This window comes from Schistocerca cancellata, chromosome 9 (assembly GCF_023864275.1).
Source record: "Schistocerca cancellata isolate TAMUIC-IGC-003103 chromosome 9, iqSchCanc2.1, whole genome shotgun sequence".
NCBI lineage: Eukaryota > Metazoa > Arthropoda > Insecta > Orthoptera > Acrididae > Schistocerca > Schistocerca cancellata.
The window spans coordinates 227465774-227491153 of record NC_064634.1 but is presented as its reverse complement, the minus strand read 5'-3'; the positions used below and the strand labels follow the sequence as shown (position 1 = coordinate 227491153).

Genomic DNA, 25380 nt, shown 5'->3' with positions numbered 1-25380 from the left:
TAAAGAGGTAAAATAACACTGTTATTTTAAATGTAGATTGTACCACAGTAGACTACATAATAAATGCAATATTTCTAGTGCAGAACATGGTTTTCCGTTGGTCATTTGATCACACAAAGATACTTACCAATAGAATGGCAGCAATATTTTTCCCCTTAGTCCTGTCATCATCACAATGTCTTTTAGTTACATTTACTCACATTTACTGTCATTCTTAGCTATGGAATTCCTTTATGCGGCATAAATGCAGAAAATATAATCTATGTTTCCAAATTACAGAAAAGGGCATTAGAATAATAACAAAAATTATTAAGCAGGCTCATTGTAAAGATCTTTTCAAAATTCTGGGGCTTTAACTATGCCATTGAGTACACTTACTGATAATGTTTTGCACATCCATAATAACCTTGATAATTACTTAACACACAATTCAGTTCATGACCATAGGATATGATCTATATTGAACTTACATTTGCAAGAAACAATAAACATAAATATCAAAACATCATTATTTGACAAGGAATAAAATTTTACAGTAGGTTACCAAAGGAGATAAAAAATCTACTCACCAAGATACGGCAGAGGAACATACACACACACAAAAGGATTTAACTTGAAAATCTGATACCTTCAAGGTGGAGGACAGGGTAACATACAAGACAGAGGTTATTACTAAAACAACATTCACGAATTAATAAGAGTGAAAAGCTAAGTGCATTGTTTGTAACAGAGGTGGGAGCCACCTGGCCTTAATTTATGTTAGTTCCTTCAGTCTCAGCATTTATTCACAGTAATTATTCCTTTCTTTGGTCTGTTTTAGTTTCTTCCATCTTTCATTTTCTGATTTGTCTATTTTTCACCATCCACCCTCTGACGTCTCTTACATACAGTGCACTTTCCTTTTCACACTTATTTACTCATGCAGGATGTTTTAGTAGCAATCTCTGTCTTGTATATTACCCTGTATTCCAGCTTTAAGCTCTCATGTTTTCAAATCTCATCCAGTCCAGTCCCAAACAATCAGTCTCTCCTTCTCATCCTGTCCAGCAAGTCTCCCCTGACACAGGATTCTGGGTGACTTTTCTGAAATGTATCCCTTTCCCTAAACCTCTCCAGTCCTTGTCTTTCTCCCCTCTTCCTTTCCCTTTAACTCTTCTGCCAGAAGAAGGAGCCACTGGCTCTGAAAGCTCGCAAAAGTTAAATCTTCTTTTGTGAGTGTGTTCCCCTGCTGCTGCTTGGTGAGTAGATTTTTTATCTATCTGATTATATTATATTATTAATAATTTATTATTTTTGTTGTCAATGTACTTAAAAAGGTCGTTAAAACATAGCTGTTAATCAGTACATTCTATACAACAAATGATTACTTTGACAGCATGGAGCAAAGGTTTTGTAGAAAATATAACATGAGCAAATAATAATAATTTAATATGGTCAATTCACAACAAAGTTTCACACTATAATTTTTATTTCCTTTTCTGGAAAATATCACTATTGAGCTCTACAACCTTATCGTCTTTCCTCAACATTTAACTCATTATGGAAGAATGTTGCCTCAGTTTTTCAGGTAAGTAAGTATGAAGTTGTGGTACACAATGGTTCTGGCGTCTGCTGATCATTTGTCTAAAATTACATTATGAAATAATGTCTGTGTTGTGTGCATGGTGGCAAGTATTGAGAATGGGATGAAGTCTGTAATCAACCAAGATGTAGGCCAATCAGCTAAAATGAATATTTTGGTATAACTTTTACTTACATGTTTGATGCCATTTCAGTCTCAAAACAAACAAGACTGATTTTTATAGAATTTAGTAACTCAGGGGAGTATAAATTAAGAACATTTTCACACATTACAACTTGTAAACATGAATCCCAAAAAGGTAGTCACCCTTTCAGTTTCACTTTTAAAACATAATTTTGAAAAGAAATAGTACCTTAAAATAATTTAGTTTATCATCATTTGAGTCCATCAAGTAATAACAAATACCATGTGTACTTACAAAATTTCCTGTGTTCATTTAAGATGTTTAAAGCAGCAAATTATTATTCATTTGGTAAATTATCACTCCTCTATTAGAAAACAGAGTTAACATCACTAGAAAAAAAATTCATTTCACACAAGAACACAATATCAGCAATCGCAAACAAACCTTTTCACATGTCATATTTTGGAAACATTTACTTTTAATCCACGCTTATTTTACTAATCTTTTAAAACTGTTTTGCCTGTTAGATTTCTTGTATTAATAAAAACATACAATTTTATCTCAGTTTCCACTGTTTGTAAAACAAGGTGTTATTACTATAGTCAATTAGACAATAGAAGTTTCCACAGTATACTGGCAGCAAACTTACATTACAAATATACTCATATGAGTGACAGATTTTCAGTTTGTTGTTTTTTTCTTACAAAGCAGTTTGTAATTTGTATCTGATTTGACACATCATAGGTCAAATGTCTCTGCAAGTGCAACTGCAGTTTACATGTTTTTTTCCTCTGAAGCTCTTTACAAATCAAAGTTCTTGTTCTTTGTTGTGGAATAATGCAGCTAAACACTAACAATATATTTGGAAAATAAACCAAAATATGAGTATATAGGAAGATATAGTGTGCTTAAGTGGTAGTAAAGACCCATAAAACCAACTAGCACAATGAGAGCCACCTTCGAACGAAGAAGACCTGCAGAAGATGAGTACATTGCTCTACTAATAATTAAGTTGACCCACTTCTCTTATCTAAGAACATTTTTAGATTAATGAATTGGCAGGTTATATACTAGAATAATTCCTCACAAATATAACTTTTTATGTGCACTACAGAATAAATAAATATCATTCATATAGGAAATGCATTAGCATTTAAATTATTAATTAACCTCTTTGCAAGACTGACAATGAATACAGCATTATACTTTAGAGATGAACTAAATAAAGATTCTACTGTTTTAAACAGATTAATCTAGTATTCAAATAATGGAAACTCCAGGATAGAATGTAACAATATTATGAAAATGATAGTTGCTACTCACCATATAGCAGAGATGCTGAGTCACAGATAGGTACAATGAAAAAACTGTCAGAAAGTGAGCTTTTGGCTAACAAGGCTTTCATTGAAAATAGACAACATATACACACAGTCTCATGCAAATGCAACACACACATTCATGACCACAGTCTCTGGCTGCTGAAGCCAGACTGAGCAGCAGTGCATGATGACTGATGCAACAAGGTGGTGTGGGTAAGGAGCAGGCTCAGGCAAGGAGGGGGGTGGGATAGCAGAGTGGGGTGGTGGATGGTAAAGTGCTGCTTGTGGGAGCATACAAGAATGAGGTGAAGAGAGGTTAGGGCAGCTAGGTGCAGTCGGGAGGTTAGATGGATTGTGTGTGTGGTGCGTGTGTGTGTGTGGGGGGGGGGGCGGGTTAGGAGGGGGGGGGATAGTGGAAAAGGAGGACGTAAAATGACTGAGGGTGTATGGGTTGAACGGAGGGCTGTGTAGTGCTGGAATGGGAATAGGGAAGGGACTAGATGGGTGAGGACAATGACTAATTAAGGTTGAGGCCATGAGGTTTATGGGAATGTAGGACATATTGCAGGGAGAGTTCCCACCTGAGCAATTCAGAAAAGTAAGTGTTGGTAGGAAGGCTCCAGATGGCACAGGCTGTGAAGCCGACATTGAAATGAAGAATGTCATTTTGGCATGGTCAGCAATGGGGTGGTCCAGCTGATTCCTGGCCACAGTTTGTCAGTGGCCATTCAAGTGGACAGACAGCTGTGTTGTTGGTTGTCACACCCATGTAGAATGCAGCACAGTGGTTGCATCTTAGCTTGTAGATGTCATGACTGGTTTCACAGGTAACCCTGTCTTCGATAAGATAGGTGGTGCTTGTGATGGCCTGGAGTATATGGTGGTGGGAGGATATATGGGACAGGTCTTGCATGTAAGTCTACATGAGCCATGAGGGTTTGGGAGCAGTGGTTGTGTAGGGATGGACAAGGATATTGTGTAGGTTTGGTGGGTGGCGGAATACCAGTGTAGGAGAGGTGGAAAGCAGAATGCATAGAACATTCCTCATTTTAGGGCATGACTAGAGGTAGTTGCAACCCTGGTAGAGAATTTGATACAATTGCTCCTGTCCTGGGTGGTACTGAGTCATGAGGGGAATGCTCCTCTATGGCCAGACAGTTGGACTTTTAAGAGCTGGTGAGTGACTGGACAGATAAAGCATGGGAGATCTAATTTTTTTACAAGGTCAGGAGCATAATTACTGTCTGAAAAGGTTTCAGTGAGAGAACAGGATGGCACAAGATGGTGCCATGTAGGTGCCCATAGCTGTAACATGGCTTTGTTCATAGGAAATGCCTTCAAAGGAGAAGTGATAGTGGGTGAGGGTACAGTTTGATCATTGCGGCTAGGAAGGAGGTTGTTGGTTCAAAATCCATAGGGTGTTCAGAAAAGTAATGTTCGATAGACAGGGGCATTAGGGATATAGTGTAAAGGGAGGTGGCATCAGTAGTGATGAGCAGGGCACGACCTAGTAAAGGAACAGGAACTGTGGAGAGTCAGCGGAGGAAATGGTTGGTATCTTTTATATAGGAGGGTGGGTTGCAACTAAGAGGCTGAAGGTGTTCGTCTATGAAAACAAAGATTCTGTCAGTGGAGCACACTAACCAAACACAATGGGGCATCCTAGTTGGTTGTGTTTATAAACTTTAGGAAGCATGTAGAAGATAGGAGCATGAGGAGTGGTAGGGGAGAGGAGAGAGATGGATGTCGGGAAGAGGTTCTGGGATGGGCCTATGGATTTGAGGAGAGACTTGAGATCCTGCTGAATTTCTGGAATGGTGCCTGTGGCAGGGTTTGTAGGTCAATGAATCTGACAGATGGTGTAGTCCTTCTGCCAGGCAATCCTTGCAGTTGAAAGCAATAGTGGTGGAGCCTTTGTTGGCAGGTAGGATTATGAGGGCAGGATCAGCTTTTAGGTGGTGGATTGAGGTTCTTTCCATGGATGGAAAGTTGATGTGCATGTTAAGGAATTTGGAGAATGATGGTGAAGCAAGGTCCAAGGTTAAGAAATTATGGAAAGGTAACAGGGGTTGACACAGCCTAGCCACCCATGGCCAATGTGCCTGTAGTGATGAGTATAACCTCTCAAAAAATACCGAGGGCCTTTCTGAGGCCTTCATAGATCATAATTACCCAAACTTGAAATTCTAATTAAGTTTTTAACTGGATAATGATGATGCTTACAGTGGGAACCATTCCAACATTTGCTGGGAGTATTTTAGAGTATTTTAGAGTATTTAGAGTATTTTAGAGTAACTTCAGAAAACCTTAATCAGAATGACCAGTTTGAGAATAGAGCCTCAATCCTCCTGAATACTAGATTCAAGACTGTATTTGGTTCATCCCTAAAGTATAATACTGTTTTCATTACATATTCTTGCAAAGAATTTGATTAATAATATAAATCCTAATGCTATACTTCAAACTGCCCTTTTGCCATTTCCTATATGAATGACATAAATTTTATGGTTATAATAGAAGGAAACATTCCATGAAGGAAAAATATATCTAAAAACAAAGATGATGTGACTTACCAAATGAAAGTGCTGGCAGGTCGACAGACACACAAACGAACACAAACATACATACATTGTGTGTATGTTTGTGTTTGTTTGTGTGTCTGTCGACCTACCAGCACTTTCATTTGGTAAGTCACATCATCTTTGTTTTTTGACATAAATTTTAGTTGTGCAAATCAAAAAATGTTTATATTTGTGATGGATTACTCTAGGATTGAACCTGCTAATTTATTACATCTAATATTATTACATAAGATACATGGATCAATTCATTTTCCTCTATTCCTTCTTCCCCTTTCTGTTCTCCTTTTACTTCTTAATAATTTCACTTAACACTTCATTCCAGTCATGCTGTAGTGTTCTGACAAGGTAACCAGTTGAGATACTGCAGCTGTGTCATTCCATTTCTCTTTTTCTTTTATTTAATTCTGAAGAAGATCATTGTCAGAACGTTCAGTGAGAAAATCTCTCTGGGTTAGATGCCTGTCAGCTGCTCATTGGTGAAAAATTACCTTCATTTCTTCCACTGTTAACAAATAATTACAATTAGATAGCTGTTACTCTTCCAATAGTTAGTTAACTTGTCAAATTTTTAATGCAGTAAGGTTATAATGAATTGTCCTCCTCTAACACTACCTTTTACTTTTGTAGAGATAACCAATAGCACATATACTATCAATTCCTGCATAGGTTAAAATTATCTTAGCTGTTTCACTAAAAGAATTCATCTGGTTTTGTATATGATGTATTATATTTCAGCTTAAAATGTGTAAATAAAGAAATTAATGTGTTACAATTGATATGTACTAACATTTAAAATTCTTCTTCTTTTCAAAATAATTGAAATTACAAAATTTCTGGCATACTTCAAATTCAATTTATTAATTATGCAATCAAATGCTAATTATTAATTTTTTTCTGGATTTATTTATGAAATAATGATATAATTTGATAAAGATTCTTCTCCTGTCAAGAAAGTTTGTAAACTGTTTTGGTTTGTAAACACTTTGGAAATTGGGAGTACCAATGAATGAACAGAGTAGTGGACATGCCTCAGATGGAAGTAGACGTTTTTACCAACAATGTAATTATTGGTTTTTTGAATGTGGAAATTATGAAGGCATGGAAACAGGCAAATTTTCAACAGTTATTTTGTCTGCAGGAACCTGTTAAATCAAAATTTTCAGCAGCAAGAATGTACCCCTAGACTTGAAGCCTACAACAACAATACCAAGACAATCAAGATAAGTATAAAGTTCTGCTTTTGTAATCTTACTCCTCTCCAAGTTTTCAAAATGCATGCAAAGAATGAGAACTTTAATGGTGATGTGTGAGAGGGTAGGATTACAAGTGGTGGCATCACCTGATTTACGTTGATTTATAATGAAGTTTTGTCTGTTGCAGAAGAAGAATCGATTTTGGATGTGTATATTTGCAGTTTTTATGTACATGAAGATTTGGAAGTTACAATTAATTGACAAAAGAAGACCAGAGAACTGCCCAACAAAGTCATCAACAGTGATGAGAATTTCATAAGATATCAACAATAACAGATTGTATGAACTGAAAGTGGACTTGACAACTATGATGAAGGACATCAGGAAAGATAAGTACAAACCATTTGTGAAATTTATTTTTCTTGGTGGACTCATGTGACTGCTAGCAAAATGAGTAGAGTTGAGGGTAGTGGTGATGAAGTGAAAGCTGTAGGACATAGCCTAGGCATGTTTGAACCAAATGAAAGTCTAGAAATCAAAGAACAATGAAAACCAATATTATGCTGTTGATTTTGGCAAAATTGAGTGTACTTAATGATCAGTTAATAGAAAAAAAAATAACAATAGCAAATTTAGTGCAGTCCATGGTCAGTTAATGGAAATATGATCTGAATACAATATTAAAATGGACAGGGTACAATACGAAATAGTCCAACTAAGTAATCAGGTTTTGGAGTTAAAAAATGGGTTTCAGGTTGATTAAAAAGTGTGAAAGGAAAAGTCAATGTATTAGAAATTAATTTTATTGTTTTGGGTTGGGTTGGTTGTGTGGGGAAGGAGACCAGACAGCGAGGTCATCGGTCTCATCGGATTAGGAAAGGATGGGGAAGGAAGTCAGCCGTGCCCTTTCAAAGGAACCATCCTGGCATTTGCCTGGAGTGATTTAGGGAAATCACGGAAAACCTAAATCAGGATGGCTGGACGCGGGATTGAACCGTCGTCCTCCCGAATTCGAGTCCAGTGTCTAACCACTGCGCCACCTCGCTCGGTTATTGTTTTGGAAAATCAGCTAGTTGCACAATCTTCACAACAGTAGAAGAATGTTAATGACATGAGACTTCAACAGAAGGTCGTAGAGGATAAATGGAACAGAACTTCATTACTTTAGATCAAAAGATTTTGAATGTAGAAAACTGTATTCTAATTAATGTAAATATTTTAGATCAAAAAATGTCAGTAGTTCAAGAAACTTGCATTGACAATATGTACAGAACCCCCAATTTACACTTACATTTAGCCAATAATAATAGTTTCCAGAATGAAATTTTCACTCTGCAGCAGAGTGTGTACTGAAATGAAACTTGCTGGCAGATTAAAACTGTGTGTTGGACGGTGACTCGAACTCAGGATCTTTGCCTTCCGTGGGCAAGTGCTCTACCACAAGAGCTTCTTTGAAGTTTGGAAGGCAGGAATGAGGTACTGATGCAGTTACAGCTGTGAGGACAGGTCATGTGTCATGCTTGGGTAGCTCAGTTGGTAGAGCACTTGCCCGCGAAAGACAAAGTTCCCGAGTTCGAATATTGGTCTGGCACAAAGTTGTAATCAGTCAGGAAGTTTCCATAATAATAGTATTAATAATGTAGCATAGGAATCCAAAGTTGAACAGAAGAAACATCAGATTTCTCATTTATGTTTTGATTAAAAGTTTTGGAATACTATGTTTAATTATAATGATGTAGATACTAATCACAAACCAGTATGTGAGAGTAATGAGAATTTTGATGTAGTGTGTACTAATGATTTTTCTTTTGGTCAGAAAACAGTGTTATTGATATACAGAAAACAATTGATGACTGAATTGGATCAGAATTAGGTGGTATTTTTTATGTAGGTGTGAATGAGAGCTGTGAATTGATTGAGGTTGATCAGTCTCAGACTGGTAGCTTACTGCAAAAGAATGTAAGTGAGGTGTGTAACTTTGAGAGTGATGAGAATTGTGATGTTAATGATGTTGTTGCAGTAATTTTCAAAGACTATGATGATGAAGCGATGATAATGATGAATATCAGGTTTTTGTGGAGTTTAAAAATAATGAAGTCTCTGAGCTATTTGCAAATACAGGTAACATAAGTGTTGTTTATGATGATGTAACTGAGATTCATGGAATACCAGTCCAGTCAAACCAGTTTTTTATTCATGTCATGCAGAGTAATGATCCAGACAGTAAATGTGGGTTCCTGTAAGCTTAGAGAACAAAGGTGAAAATTTTTGAAATTTCTTTAGGGCCATATTGATGATAACATAGATAAATTTGTATTCTGGAATAAGTTAGCAGTGGTTAGTCAAAATTTGTGTCCAAATTGGTGGAATGAAGTGAAAGAAGATACACGTAGCAAATGTAATTTTGACAGCAATATATTCTGTATTTGTTCTGTAGTAAGTAATGTTAGTTGTGCTATGGAACCCATGCAGTGTGTTCAATCTTTACCTGACAACATGTGTAACCAATGTAATTCCATGATACCAGTGAAGTTGATAAAACCTTGCAAAAACAATGTAGATGTAGCATGTCATGAAATTGAAAGTGATATTTTACATGAGGTGTCTAATAACAGATAAAAGAATTCACATTTTGGGTGCCCTTACATTAAGATTGATCAGTGGGAAGGGAACTGTTTCATTGATACAGGTAGTTCAATTTGTGACATGTCTGAACAATTTAGAGACAAGATCCAGTATAGAAAGAATTTTGTGGAAATGTCGATTGCACATGTAAACATAAGAGGTGTCACTGGTATGCAAAGCAAATATGTGAAAGCCAGGTACTGTTAATGTTTAGTATAGATGACAAGACATATGAATATGGATGCATAATGATACCTAGTCTAGAAGAAAATATTCACTATGTTTGTAGATTTATAATACTATGTGATTGTGTTTTGTTTGCCATGAATGTAGTATGTGCCAGCATATTCAGCAACAAGTGTACCAAGAGTAGAAGCAGTATCAAGTGTAGCGGGCAAATGGAAAACTGTACCTCCATTAAGTCTAAATGATTTTTTAGTAGAAGGCAGCAAGATAAATAGTGCCAGAGATTTAATAGCCTCTCAGCAAAATAGTGCATCTGTAAAGAAAGACAGGTTTGATTTTATAATCTGTTATCTTAACATTGAAGGAGTAAGGGATAAAGAATTTTTTGTCAATGACTTTGGATTAGAAAATAAGTTTGATATCTTTTGTTTAAGTGAACACTGGGCTAGTGAGAGTGAACTTACATTTATTAAATTTGATAATTATAATCTAGCCAGTAGCTACTGCAGAAAATTGGATTTAAGAGGTGCTGTGGCAATATATGTTAACAAGTCACTTAACGGTACAGTCAATAGATTAGATCTAGATTTTCTGTGTGATGAACAAAACTTTGAAGCTGCTGGTATAGTAATAGACAGTTTTAATTTAGTTGTAATTTCCCTGTACTGGACCTGCTGTTACATGTACTTTCAGATACTAGATGGATACATTATGATATTGTGATAGGTGGAGATGTGAATGCTGAATTCAATGTTACAACACAAAAACGTACTGTAACTGAACTCCAAAACCTACTAAGACAGTGCAACTTACATTCAGTCAATAACAAGCCTACGAGAGTACATGCATGTCTTGACAATATTTTTGTAAATTTTAAAACAACAGAAGAATCATGTTTTGTGACAATATTTCCATATTCTGATCATGTTTCAGTATCTTTAAATTATACAAGTAGGTTCCCTCTTGATAAGAGTAATGTAAATAAGCTTGTCCCAGAAGTTGTGGTCACTAGACCAGTCACAGATGAGAAAATTGACAGGTTTCATACGCCCCTTTCTAACAGAGATTGGTTTGGCCTGTGTTATGATGAGACACATTATACTCTAAGCAATTATCTGCCAGGAAAGGTACTATTTGATAGGTTTCTCAAAGCATTTTTGGGACACTTTAATGACTGCATTCCAATAAAGAAATGCAAAGTAACTGACAGAGTCCTAAAGGCAAAAGTTCCAAATAGACAAAATACATGGTATACAAAACTTCTGTCTACTATGCAAAATCAAATTATGTTGTTGTACAATATTTATAAAAATCTGAAAACCAACCGTGCTAAATTAGCCTATGTTAGATCTAGGAATGAGTACAAAAAAGCAACTGTGGAAGCCAAACAAGCACACAATCTCAGAAGTATTGAGAAATCCACCAATAAGTGCAAGCAGCATGGACACTAATAAATAGTGTCAGCAAATATAAAAGAAGTGACAAAATTAGTATCTCTCCCCAGGAATTTAATGACTTTTTAATTAAATCAGTTGAGGAAGTAGGAAGTGCTATAATTAAACCTGAAATCAGCTCATCACAGTTACTGTCAAAAAATATTGCTAGGTCATCAAAAAACACAAGCACCTTCAATTTTTCTGAGGTCTAACCTGGTTTTGTGTTAAGAATAGCGAAGCAGTTAAAATCATCAGACAGTGTAGACATATATGACTTGTAGCATGTGGAAGAAAGTAATAGACTGCATAGTGTACCCCCTAACATATTGTATAAACAAGTGTATACTGGAGGGATTTTTCCCTGATGAGCTTAAACTGTCTAGAGTAGTTCCAGTACATAAAAAAGGAGATAAAAATTCTGTCTCAAGTTACAGGTCAATATCCATAGTCCCAGTTTTTTCAAAAGTTCTAGAATGCATAATTACCAACAATTATCTGTTTACTTTGATAACATAGGATTAATAAGTGGATCACAGTATGGCTTTAGGAAAAACCTGTCAACCATTGATGCCATAGACAATGTTGTTAAATACATCCATCAAGTATTTGAAGATAAATGCTTTGCTCAAGTGACTTTTTGTGACCTAAGCAAAGCCTTTGACTGTTAGAACATACACTACTACTCAAAAAAATGGACTTTTATGGTGTTAAAGGTAACAGCCTTAAGCTATTAAGATCATATTTACAAAACCATAAGCAAGCCGTCTGTGTTGGGAAAGAAATGTCCAGTATAGAACAAGTTAAGGTAGGTGTTCTGCAGGGATCCATGCTGGGCCCTTTTCCTTTTCCTAATAATGATAAATGACCTGTCATCACTTATTAAATCCAGAACAGTACTCTATGCTGATGATACAATGTTTCTGAACAGCATTAATGATCTTAATAGCCTTAAAGCATGTGTTACAGAGACAATTGAGAAAGCTTCACTCTGGTGTAAAGCAAATGGGTTCTTGCTTAATGAAAGCAAAACCCAGCAGATGGTATTTAATTTAACAGACAAGTTTCCATCAGATGATCCTAGTTGTGTTAAATTTTTGGGGGTATATTTGGATGATAAACTTTCTTGGAATCCACATATTAAGTATATTAGTAGTAAATTGTTTAGGGTGATCTATTTGTTAAGGCAATTAATGCACTGTGTACCTAAAAATTATGTTAGAGTATCTTACTACTCATTTTTCCAAAGCATCATATCCTATGGTATCATTTTATGGGGAAACTCCACTTGTGTGCATGATATACTATTGCTGAAAAAGGAAGCTATTAGGATAACTACAGGCTCACCATACAAGGCTCATTGTAAACCTTTGTTTACTCAACAAAAAATCATGACAGTAATAAACCTATATATTTATTATGTTTTAATCTACACAAAAAAGAACTTGCCTAAAGTTAAACGCAGGGCAAATATACATTGTTCCAGCACTAGGACAAACTGCTCTATCTATACGCCCTACCACAGACTGTTAAAATCAGTTAACAGTTACGAACTTATGGGCCACAAATTATTTAACAAACTTCCACAAGCTATACAAAATTTACCAGAGCAACAATACAAACAAACACTTTATGACTGGTTAGTTGTAAACCCATTCTACAATATAAAGGATTTCATGACCTGTGATATTTTAACGTTCTTAACAATTCTGTTCTTTTATAGCATGTACTGTACTGTATTGTATTGTGTGTATGACTTTGTCTATTGCTGTAATGGCTTAAAGACAATAAAATTATTATTACTATTATTATTGTAAGAACATGTAGTTTTTAAAGTCTTATCTTATCCAGTGACTGAGTTTAAATCCATTTGTAGATCCATAAAATTATATAATTGTGTTTTGACCTATCTGAAATATAGTATGTAAGATCATGCAGTTTTAAAGTTCTGTCTTATCTATTGACTTAGGAAGATGATGAAACAACAGGGGCTAGGAGAAAGCAGAAATATGATGATAAAGGTAGATTTTCTAAATTTTGAGTAGGAGATCTTGTGTTGGTGAAAGCCAAAGAGAAATCTAAAGTGTTCATAGACATGATCCATAAGTATGTAATTTTTGCTTGTTAGTTCTTTTTTACATTGTCATGAATTTAGTATGTAAGATGACGTGATTTCTACAGTTTTATTTTATCCATTGACTGAGTTTAAATCTATCTGTAGGTTCATAAGACTATATAACTGTGTTTTGTTTGCCTGGAATTTAGTATGTAAGATTTTGTGATTTTTAAAGTTTTGTCTTTTCTGTTGACTGGATAAAAATCTATGATACAATGTATAATTATGTTCTGTAATAGATTTTTGCTTTAGAATTTAATATATAGATGCCATGACACTAAATGAGTGGAGCATTTTACAGTTTTGAAATTGGACAGTATTCATAATTTGTACTGTAAAGATCATGAATACTGTCTGAGCATATCTGTGTGTATTACCTTGTTAGTCCATCCTTTTCATTGCATTTAACTTTGTTTATTAATGTTTCTTAAGTGAACACTTTTTAATTTCACCTGACATAAATCCCATATAACTGACTGTAAAATATCTAAGGAGAACATATCTTGTGTGATGCGAAGGAGGTATTGAACAACATATTTAGTACTGAAAACAATGTTTCAGGATTTGATGAGAAGTTATTGAGTTTTGTTTGCCATGAATGTAGTATGGATGTCACCTCTCCACTGGAGTGTGTGATGAGAACTCTAAGGAGTAAGTTATCCAAAACTGTTATTAACTGTGTTATCCAGCATAAATGCATCTTTTTCTGCGGGGGGGGGGGGGGGGGGGGGTTGACTCTCCAATCATTATGTGAGTTTAAATCAGTATGTGTTTTTCTATCATTTGTAAATGAATATTCTAGGTCTTTGTATGCTTAGGTTAGTGTGGAAGACATTCACTAGTATGGACAATATAATAAGATGTACACATGGCTGCTTTCATATTCTGAGTTTGGTTAATAAGCTACTGGATTGTGTCATCATTCAAAACTAATTTATGACTATTTTTACCTAAAATTATCCTGAGTATTGCAGTATTGTATCTGATTAGATCTTGAGTTGTGCACAGACTCATGCTTAGCTCTGTTTTGTCATTGTGACTGTGTGTGTGTGTGTGTGTGTGTGTGTGTGTGTGTGTGTGTGTGTGTGTGTGTATGTGTGTGCCTTTGTACCCAAAGAGAATGACCACCCACTGATTGAGGCTGGATGCTTCTAGCAATTGCTCATTGCATATGCCTGAATTCATTGATATTGTTATGAACTTTCTTCATCTTGTCGTGTCTAAACTTTTTCGGTGGTTTGTACCCGGTGTGGTTCAGATTCATGGGTCGGTACCCAAATCATAGTCTCAGGCCCTAATATTTTTCCATTATTTTGTTCTTTCATGAGCCAACATATCCCCAAATACTCTGGTTTATATGGCTGATCGATTCCTACTCATGATTGAGTATACTTTTGCTGGTCTGTACCCCTCACTGTGAGTTTTTCGAGTCAGCTCACTCACCATACTCTTAGGCTCTAAATTTTTGCTGTTCTCTTTTGAAGATTTTGAGGATTTGATTGTATAGATCTTAACTTAAAGTTTATAAACTCTAGTAACTTACATTGTCTCTGTAATTATTTCTGTAGTTTAGTGGTGTAATGTTATAGTTTTGACCTCAAATTATTTGTCTTGTAACAGTATGTTTCACAGATCTGAAAATGTGAATGCCATATCCTAATATATGTATAGATTATAAATTTTTATAGTAAATATTTTTCTTACGGCCATTGTAATATTTTTATATCCGATACTTCTATACATCCATCTACTATCCTGGACTGTCTGGAAAATATTATAGTCTGTCACAAAATATTATAAACACTCTGTTTCCAAATTTTGTGAGGGGGTCATCATAATGAATCATCCTCTTCTAACCTTTTTTTCAGGTTAAAATTATCTCAGCTGTTTTGCTAAAAGAAATCATATGATTTTCTATATGATGTATTTAATGTGTTACAATCGATATGTACTAACAGTTAAAATTACTCTTCTTTTCAAAATAACTGAAATTACAAAATTTATGGCATACTTAAAATTCATATTATTAATTGTTCAGTCAAACACTAATTAATAAATTTGTTTCTGGATTTATTTATGAAATAATGACATAATTTGTAAAGATCCTTTTCCTGTTGTGAAAGTTTGTAAACTGTTTTGCTTTGTAAACTCTTTGGAAACTGGGAGTACCGACAAATGAAAGTAGTAGTGGGCATGCCTTAAACGGAAGCAGACGTTTTTACGAGTTTGTCACCAACATTGTAACTACTGGTTTTTTGAATGTGGAAATTATAAAGTCGGTGTAATTTAGAAGAATGGGATTGTTATAACTTCAAGTTGAACAAATATATTTCAAGGACACTGCAATACATGTAAGTCACAGATCAAGTAAACAAAGTAAGACATGTGTACACTTTAACAGTTAAATCAGAACTGAGTCCAAGTCTAGCGGCCGCTGGCTGGCTGGCCGCTTAGGTGCATAGTTGGCAGACAGCGCCGCATACAGAGGATGCGCACTTTCAAAGATCGGTGAGTCACAACAGGGATAAAATAAAATAAAATCATAGCAAAAAGCATATCTTCATCAGTCATTTCGTGTGCAGGAACCTGTTAAATCAAAATTTTCAGCAGCAAGAGTGTACCCCTAGGCTTGGAGCCTACAACAACAATACCAAGGTAATCAAAATAAGTAAAAAGTTCTTCTTTTGTAATCTTACTCCTCCTGATGCTTTCAAAATATGTGTGAAGGATAAGAACATTAATTGTGATGTGTGGGAGGGTAAGATTACAAGGTTGTATGTAATTTTCTGTTAGTAAAGAACTCTTTTAGAAGATATCTGATAGCTACAAATTTCCTTATATAGACTGGTGAACTCACCTTCATACCTCCTTCCATTGATGTAAAACACAACCACTTTCTGGAACCTGAAATATTCAGACACATTATGTAAATATACTATAACATTAGTAGTACTTGGAATGCACACAATAATAAATACTAACAAATATTTCTTTTCAGAAAGATCATTTAGGTCAGTCATTTAAGTGTCAAATGTCATTAGGCCAACACACCATCCTGCAACATTAAGCAAACTAATATGTATAAATGGTGCTAAAAAAATTTCAAGTGCTTGGAAAAGACAGTTACACAATGAACTGAAAAGTATTATATGTATAGTTTTTATAATACATGCAAAATGGCATAACGCTTTATTTGGGCAGGTGGTGAATGCTGCAAAGGAAATGGCACACAAAAAAATTAACTCTGAACTGTACAAATAAATCCATAAGCAGTACAGTCAGTGATGAGATATGAATTTAGTGTCATAGGTGGCACTCCACATATATTTAAAATTAAGTTGAGTGACACATGCAGTGTAAATCCTTTGGAAATATCAGAGTATTTTGAAGAATATGTTTACAAATACAGCACAATCACATGTTAATGTAAGTGCTTACATAATCTATGTCAATCACTTTGGTTTCAGTTGGGATAATATGCGAAATGTAACAGCTACGACCTTCTCAACTTTTTTAAATTTTACAACCACCAGATTCTCACTCAAATTTGATTGAATGAAAAGCAAATAACTTGTCAACAGTAATCATAGGCATAGCCAAGTATGGGTAATATAAGTAATACTACACTTTGGGAACTGTTATGATGAAATAAGCCTGTACAAAGTATTTCTTATGCCTCAAGTAGACACTGTAACTGATAGGAATGTTCGAAACCATGATAGTTACTTAAAATCACTAAAATAAGGTTACTACCATTGACTGTGAGACATTATTTTCAACTAAAAAAAGAATTAAATTAAATTATGAGTCTTATTATAAAAGTGCAAAGCATTTTCCTGGCTATGTGAAATGTAATAACTGTTATTAACAGGAAAGCTAACTGTAGATATGTAAACAAACTACTCTGAGGAATGTCCAGACTGCTTTTGCAAGATTTCTATAACTGAAATGAAGTACTTTCTAATTGATGCTAGGAAACTTGCTAGGAGGAAACTGTATTCCATATTTTTCATGCAATCCACTAAAATGCAATATGCGTTGCTATGTTTAAATGTCTCACTATTTTAATTGAGAATGAGACTGTTCTGAAATGGGAAACATTTACTGTCTAAATAGATTTTATTTTATGGTTCATTCCATGTAATTTTCTGTTTAGGTATATGTCAAATTTCATTGCATTTCATAAATTTTCTGGTTTTAAAAATCATTGGCATTGTAGCTAAATGTCTATAAGGCCCATGCCAGGACCACTGTTATAGATCAGTTTTGCGCAAACTATAATGGTGACCTCTATGCCAGTCTGATTTGTAAATATATAATAATTCTTCAAGGCACACACTATGCCAGTTTAGCTTAGTTGCACTACTGCCTGCTCATTATATGGATAACTTTGAGATACAATTAAATTACTTCAAAATTGAAAACTGTGTGGCACAAATTAATGCAAGCAATTTTCTCACTGTGGTCAGCTGTTCTTTTACCCAGATTTGAACCTTCTTTTCTACAGCAACAGCAGCAGATCATCTTTTCAACACAGATTCAGAGAGTCAAGTATAAGTTCATTGAATTCACTCACTACTTCACTTTCTGCAGATACTGATATTTAACTGGATAACATTAAAAGTTTTTATTGCCACATTATATGAATTAATTTATCAATATTATTAAGCTCAGTACAGTATTATAAAATTCAGTGCAAATATTTGATCCCAGTTAGTTTCAATTATTTTAAAGACAGCAGGAATGTTATTGTTTTGTTTTTTGTTATGGGAACTTTTCAGAGGGAAGATCTAATAAATTTGAAAGAATTACAGCCAAACACGTAGAAAAAATAGTATTTGTCTTAAGAAATAAAACTTGTACTGGGAGGGATGAAATACCCCAACAGTAATTAAAACAGTTTCTCATATAATATCAGGACATCTGTACTAATTAATCAGTCATTTGAAGTTTCTAGCTGCTCTAAAGTATGTTAGAGTAAACCCATTATTCAAGGAAAGCTTAAAGGGAGATGCAGGAAACTGACAACTTGTAAGTGTTCTCCTGCCTTTTCAAAAGTATTTGAAAACATAATTTCAACTCAGACCAATTACTTCATAGCAAAAACCAGTTATCATCACATTAAACCATTTTTGCTCCCAGAAAGGCAAGAGTACAACAACTTCCATCAATGAATTTGCTGAGAAAATCAGCTTATTTTTCACTGTGGCTAACCGCCCCTTACTGCTCCATAAATTAGAAAGATATGGAATTAATGGTAGTATTTCAAATCAAATTTGACAGAGAGAAAGCAATGGATTTTTGTAATGTCAAGTACAGGACACTGTTCTCCACACTGGAAAATTATTTCTCATGGAGTCCCACAAACATTTTTATATTATATTAATGATGTACCTTTAAATACACTACTGGCAATTAAAATTGCTACACCATGAAGATGATGTGCTACAGACACAAAATTTAACCAACAGGAAGAAGATGCTGTGATATGCAAATGATTAGCTTTTCAGAGCATTCACACAAGGTTGGTGCAGGTGGCGACACCTACAACGTGCTGACATGAGGAAAGTTTCCAACCGATTTCTCATACACAAACAGCAGTTGACCAGCGTTGCCTGGTGAAACATTGTTGTGATGCCTCGTGTAAGGAGGAGAAATGCGTACCATCACGTTTCTGACTTTGATAAAGATTGGATTGTAGCCTATCGCGATTGTGGTTTATCATATTGCGACATTCCTGCTCGTGTTGGTCGCGATCCAATGACTGTTAGCAGAATATGGAATCAGTGGGTTCAGGAGGGTAATATGGAATGCCATGCTGGATCCCAATGGCCTCATATCACTAGCAGTCAAGATGACAGGCATCTTATCCACATGGTTGTAACAGATCATGCAGCCACATCTTGATCCCTGAGTCAACAAATGGGGATGTTTGCAAGACAACAAACATCTGCATGAACAGTTCGACAACATTTGCAGCAACATGGACTATCAGCTCGGAGACCATGACTGCTGTTACCCTTGACGCATCACGCATAACAGACAGGAGGGCCTGCGATGGTGTACTCAACAATGAACCTGGTTGAACGAATGGCAAAACATTTTTTCAGATGAATCCAGGTACTGTTTAAAGCATCATGATCATCGCATCCGTGTTTGGTGACATCGCGGTGAACGCACATTGTAAGCGTGTATTCGCCATACTGGCATATCACCAGGCGTGATGGTACGGGGTGCCATTGGTTAGATGTTTTGGTCACCTCTTGTTTGCACTGACGGCCCTTTGAACAGTGGACGTTGCATTTCATACGTGTTACGACCTGCGGCTCTACCCTTCATTCGATCACTGCGAAACCCTACATTTCAGCAGGATAATGCACAACTGTATGTTGCAGGTCCTGTATGGGCCTTTCTGGATACAGAAAATGTTCGACTGCTGCCCTGGCTAGCATAATCTCCAGATCTCTTACCAATTGAAAATGTCTGGTCAATGGTGGCCGAGCAACTGGCTCGTCACAATATGCCAGTCACTACTCTTGATGAACTGTGGTATCGTGTTAAAGCTGCATTGGCAGCTGTACCTGTACACGCCATTGAAGCTCTGTTTGACTCAATTCCCAGGCATATCAAGGCCGTTATTACAGCCAGAGTTGGTTGTTCTGGGTACTGATTTCTCAGGATCTATGCACCCAAATTGTGTGAAAATGTAATCACATGTCAGTTCTAGTATACTATATTTGTCCAATGAATACCCGTTTATCATCTGTATTTCTTCTTAGTGCAGCAATTTTAATAGCCAGTAGTGTAGAACATCACATCACAGCACATAGAATCTGCTTAGCATGTTCATCTCTTGGTCTCCTACGATTTTTACCCTTCATGTTTCCCTTAGTGCTAAGCTGGCAATCCCTTGATGCCTCAGAACGTGTCCTATGAACCGATCCCTTCTTCTTGTCAAGTTGTGCCACAAATTCCTCTTCTCCCCAATTCTATTCAGTACCTCCTCATTAGCTACATGATCTACCCACATAATCTAAACCATTCTTCTGTAGCACCACATTTTGAAAACTTCTATTCTCTTCTTGTCTAAACTGTTTATCATCCACATTTCACTTCCATACATGGCTACACTCCATACAAATACTTTCAGAAAAGACTTCCTGAGAAATCTATACTCAACGTCAACAAATTTCTCTTCTTCAGAAACACTGCTTCCTCATCAGGGATAGGCTACAACCCTGTCTCACTCCCTCCTCAACCACTGATTCCCTTTCATGCCCCTTGACTCCTATGACTGCCACCTGCTATCTGTGCAAATTGGAAATAGACTTTTGCTTCCTGTATTTTACCCCTGCAACCTTCAGAATTTGAAAGAGAGTATATAAGTCAGCATTGTCAAAAGCTTTTCTAAATCTACATATCTTCTAAGATAGTTGTAGGGTGAGTATTGCCTTGTGTGTTCCAACATTTCTATGGAATCCAAACTTATCTTCCCAGAGGTCAGCTTCTACCAGTTCTTCCGTTTGCCTGTAAAGAATTTGAGTTAGTATTTTGCAACCATGACTTATTAAACTGATGGTTCGGTAATTTTCATACCTGTCAACACCTGCTTTCTTTGGGATTGAAATTATTATATTCATCTTGAACACTGGTGGTATTTTGCCTGTCTCATATGTCTTGCTCACCAGACAGTAGAGTTTTGTCATGACTGGTTCTCACAAGGCTATCAGTAGTTCTAATGTATTGTTGTCTACTCCTACCACCTTGTTTTGACTTAGATCTTTCAGTGATCTGTCAAATTCTTCACGCAGTATCATATCTCCCATTTCATTTTCATCTATGTCTTCTTCCATTTCCGTAATATTGCCTTCAAGTACATCACCCTTGTACACACCCTCTTTATCATCATTCCACCATTCTGTTTTCCCTTCTTTCCCTAGGACAGGTTTTTCCATCTGAGCTCTTGATATTCAAACAGGTGGTTCTCTTTTCACTAAAGGTCTCTTTAATTTTTCTTTATGCAGTATCTGTCTTACCCCTAGTGATACATGCTTCTACATCCTTACATTTGTCCTCTAGCCATCCCTGCTCAGCCATTCTACACTTCCTGTCGATCTCATTTTTGAGACATTTGTATTCCTTTTTGCCAGCTTCATTTACAGCATGTTTATATTTTCTCCTTTCATCAATTAAATTCAATAACTCTTCTGTTACCCAAGGATTTCTACAAGCCTCTCTGTGAAACTCTCTTTAACCTCTGGATCTTACAGTTTATCCAGTTCCCATCTCCTTACATTTTAACCTTTTTGCAGTTTCTTCAGTTTTAATCTACAGTTCATAACCAATAAATTGTGGTAAGAGTCCATATCTGCTGCTCAAAATGTCTCACAATTTATAACTTCATTCCTAAATCTCTGTCTTATGAGCATGTAATCTATCTGAGGCATTCCAGTGCCTCCAAGGCTACATTTCTTGTTATTCAGTCTGTACCTTGAGCAAGCAGTAAGAGAAACAAAAGAAAAATTTGGAGTAGGAATAAAAATACATGGAGAAGAAATAAAAACTTTGAGGTTTGCCAATGACATTGTAATTCTGTCGGAGACAGCAAAGGACATGGAAGAGCAACTGAATGAAATGGACAGTGTCTTGAAAGAAGGCTATAAGATGAACATCAACAAAAGCAAAATGAGGCTAATGGAATGTAGTTGAATTAAATCGGGTGATGCTGAGGGAATTAGATTAGGAAATGAGACACCTGAAGTAGTAGATGAGTTTTGCTATTTGGGGAGCTAAGTAGCTGATGATAGTTGAAGTAGGGAGGATGTAAAATGTAAACTGGCTATGGCAAGAATAGCGTTTTGGAAGAAGAGAAATTTGTTAACATCGAGTATAGATTTAAGTGTCTCGAAGACTTTTCTGAAAGTATTTCTGTGGTGTGTAGCCATATACGGATGTGAAACATGGATGATAAATAGCTTAGACACGAAGAGAATACAACCTTTCGAAATGTGGTGCTACAGAAGAACGCTCAAGATTAGATGGATAGATCATGTAACTAATGAGGAGGTACTGAATAGAGCTGGGAAGAAGAGGAATTTGTGTCACAACTTGTCTAGAAGAAGGGGTTGCTTGGTAGGACATGTTCTGAGGCATCAAGGGATTACCAATTTAGTATTGGGGGGCAGAGTGGAGGGTAAAAATCGTAGAGGGAGAGCAAGAGGTGAATAAACTAAGCATATTCAGAAGGATGTAGGATGCAGTAGTTACTAGGAAATGAAGAACCTTCCACAGGATAGAGCTGCATCAAACCAGTCTCTGGACTAAAGACCACAACAACATAACAATAACAACAACAACATTTCTTCAATCTCTTAATCATTTGCTGAGCTATTTGGCATATAAACTTGTTCTACAGTGGTAGGCGTGGGTTTAGTGCCTATCTTGGCTACAACAATGCATTCACTGTTCATAGTAGCTTATCCATGTTTCTATTTTTTTTTTTTAACCCAGTCTTGCTTTACCGTTATTTGATTTTGTGTTTATAATGCCTTATTCACCTGACCAGAAGTCTAGTTCCTCCTGGCACCAAACTTCACTAATTCCTACTATCTCTAACTTTAAGCTATCTCTTTCCCTTTTTAAGTTTTCTAACCTACTGCCCCATTAAGGGATCTGACATTCCATGCTCTGATCTGCAGAACACCAGTTTTGTTTCTCCTGATGACAACGTCCTCCCGAGTAGTCCCTGACCAGAAATCTAAAAGGGGGGACTATTTTATCCAAGAGATGCCATCATCATTTAACCATACAGTAAAGGTGCATGCCCTCGGGAAAAATTATGGCTGTGGTATCCCCTTGCTTGGAGCCGTTCACAGTACCAACACAGCAAGTCCCTTTTGATTGATGTTACAAGGCCAGATCCGTCAATCATCCAGACCATTGCCCCGATATATTTGTCTGGTCTCTCAACGGATACCCCTCCATTCTGGTTGCACCTATGGTACGGCCATCTATATTGCTGAAGAAAGCAAGCCTCCCCACCAACGGTAAGGTCCATGGTTCATGGGAAATATTAAGACAACAAAAACATCAGATGGTTGGAAATTTTGAAGTAATGCTGAAATATGACGGAAAATAGAAAATATTTAAAATGTAATGAAAAAAAGATGACTCATGTTTATTGGACATTTATTTCGAATAGATGACAGTAGATAACTAACATGACCTGAAAAGTCCACAAAAAAGTGGGTCAATGAAGTACAACAGGATTTAGAAGGAAACAATATAAAAACAGCATATATAAACAACAGAGAAGCCTTTAAAGAAAAAGTATTGAAAATGGAAGAATTCCAAGGTAGGGTAGCTAAAAAGACTGGTTCAAAATAGTCTGAAGACAGAAGGAAAAAAACTTTGTGAGCAGATGAAAGTATACAGGAAGAAAATAACAGGGCAAATAACTAAGAACTGAAATTGAAAATTCTTGCCTGGAATAAAACCGAATGCATTCTTCATGGTGGTCCTAACGAGGTATCCCATGCTGCCCTATCTGGAAATCATGATGTCCTGCATTCAACATATGTCTCAGAAACGATAAACCTTCTCACCACTAAAAGCCTTCATCATGTATGTGCATGCTTGCGCAAACACACCATTAATCATAAAAGTATTCTTGTTGTTTGGAAAGGAAGCACTGTCTAAGCTCAGATGGGAAAATCAGAACAATTGCACAACAGAATTCGAAGCACTGTCCTGCAGAAGAGAAAAATGGCTGGAATTTTTGGTGTCCTACAGCCGCTGGTCTGGAGATGTCATAATGCCGCAATGGCAGATGAGTGACAGCAGCCTGCTGAACATACCTTGCCCTCATTTTGTTAGAACCAGTCTGTAGAGGCTCCTATGTCCCAGCACGAAGGATATCTTGCGAATGAATGGAGCATTGTGATTGGCTCTGTAATATTAGTAATTTTCGCCGCACAAACATTAATATACGCTCAGTAGTAAACGCCTGATCGCCTAAAGTTATCGAACTGTAAAGTAAAAGAAATGAACCATCACATAGCAGCGACAGCATCTATTATTCTTTATCTTTGCCGTTCTTGCGCGGTGCTTGTAAATCTCTATGTGCATGTATCGATTAATAATATAAAAAAGAATTCTGTTGTTTCAAGACAGACGAGGCATTTGGCGCCTTACCTTTTACTGTTTGTATTCCATGAAAGGTGGACGCGGATTTGCTGTGTTCCGCAACGCTATTTTATATTTCACGTGAAAATATTGAGTGAATATGCTAATTGTTATTTCTCCAATCAGAAAACATATAGTTTCTTGTAATTGATTACGAACAGACAGCATCAAGAGGACATTTTTGGCAGTTATGTATAAAGTATTTAACCATAATGGTCATCTATTGTAATTTAATATGTAAAGGTACGTAGCATTAAAAAAAAGATGTGTTAAAGATAAGTGTTCTTATTTTAGTAAATTAACCTTAATGATGGAACTCTTTATTTACTTGAATGATAATTATTTTGTGTTAGTTCATCACCAGAAATTACGATCACACTGATGGGCTGAACGCAGCATGAGGCAGAAGGAACATTATCGTTTTCCTATTATTTCTGAATCAACTCTTTTTTTAACTGTGTAGTGTTGCATTTCTTTCAAAGTCTATAAATCTTCTGGTCCCTTAGTGTTGTTCCGGGTATGACTACATCGCGAGTATAAAAATGCACAGAAATGATAATGTTTCTTCCGAACGATCTCAAATATATCATATGCTGCTCTTATTCAGATATTTAATGCTCAACGTATGTTATTATAATAGTGTAATCAATCCCTGATTCTGTTGCCAAATGGCCCACCAAAATATTCATTTTTTCGAAATTTTTCAAGAAAAAATATAAAATAACAATTCGTTTTCTTTTCGCACCCCAAGAGCAACGCTACAGCTTTTACTGAATCTACCCACCAAATTATTGATGCTGCCACTGTGGGAGCAATGTTCGGCTTCGAAAGTCAACTCTAACTGACCCCAAATGCGTGACCTCCTTATCCCCCACTCCACGCAACCTATAACGTGGTGGGTCTAGCTTCCTTCGTCCCATTATATTCCTAGTAGCCACTGACACTTATGCCCCTGTGTCCAACAAAATCTTATTCTTGCAGATGAGACTTTCAGTGGCAAAACTATTTTGTACAGATCGCCATATTGCAGTGACGG

General features: G+C 36.1%; 1 protein-coding gene across 1 annotated transcript in view; it reads right to left on the bottom strand.

Annotated features, from left to right (window-relative positions):
- LOC126101301 (xanthine dehydrogenase/oxidase-like) overlaps window positions 1–25380 on the bottom strand; it is a 188279-nt gene that overhangs the window by 32366 nt on the left and 130533 nt on the right. The window contains exon 2 of the mRNA XM_049911980.1: window positions 16018–16064. Coding sequence (XP_049767937.1) covers window positions 16018–16064 — 47 coding nt within the window. The remainder of the gene's footprint in view (window positions 1–16017; window positions 16065–25380) is intronic.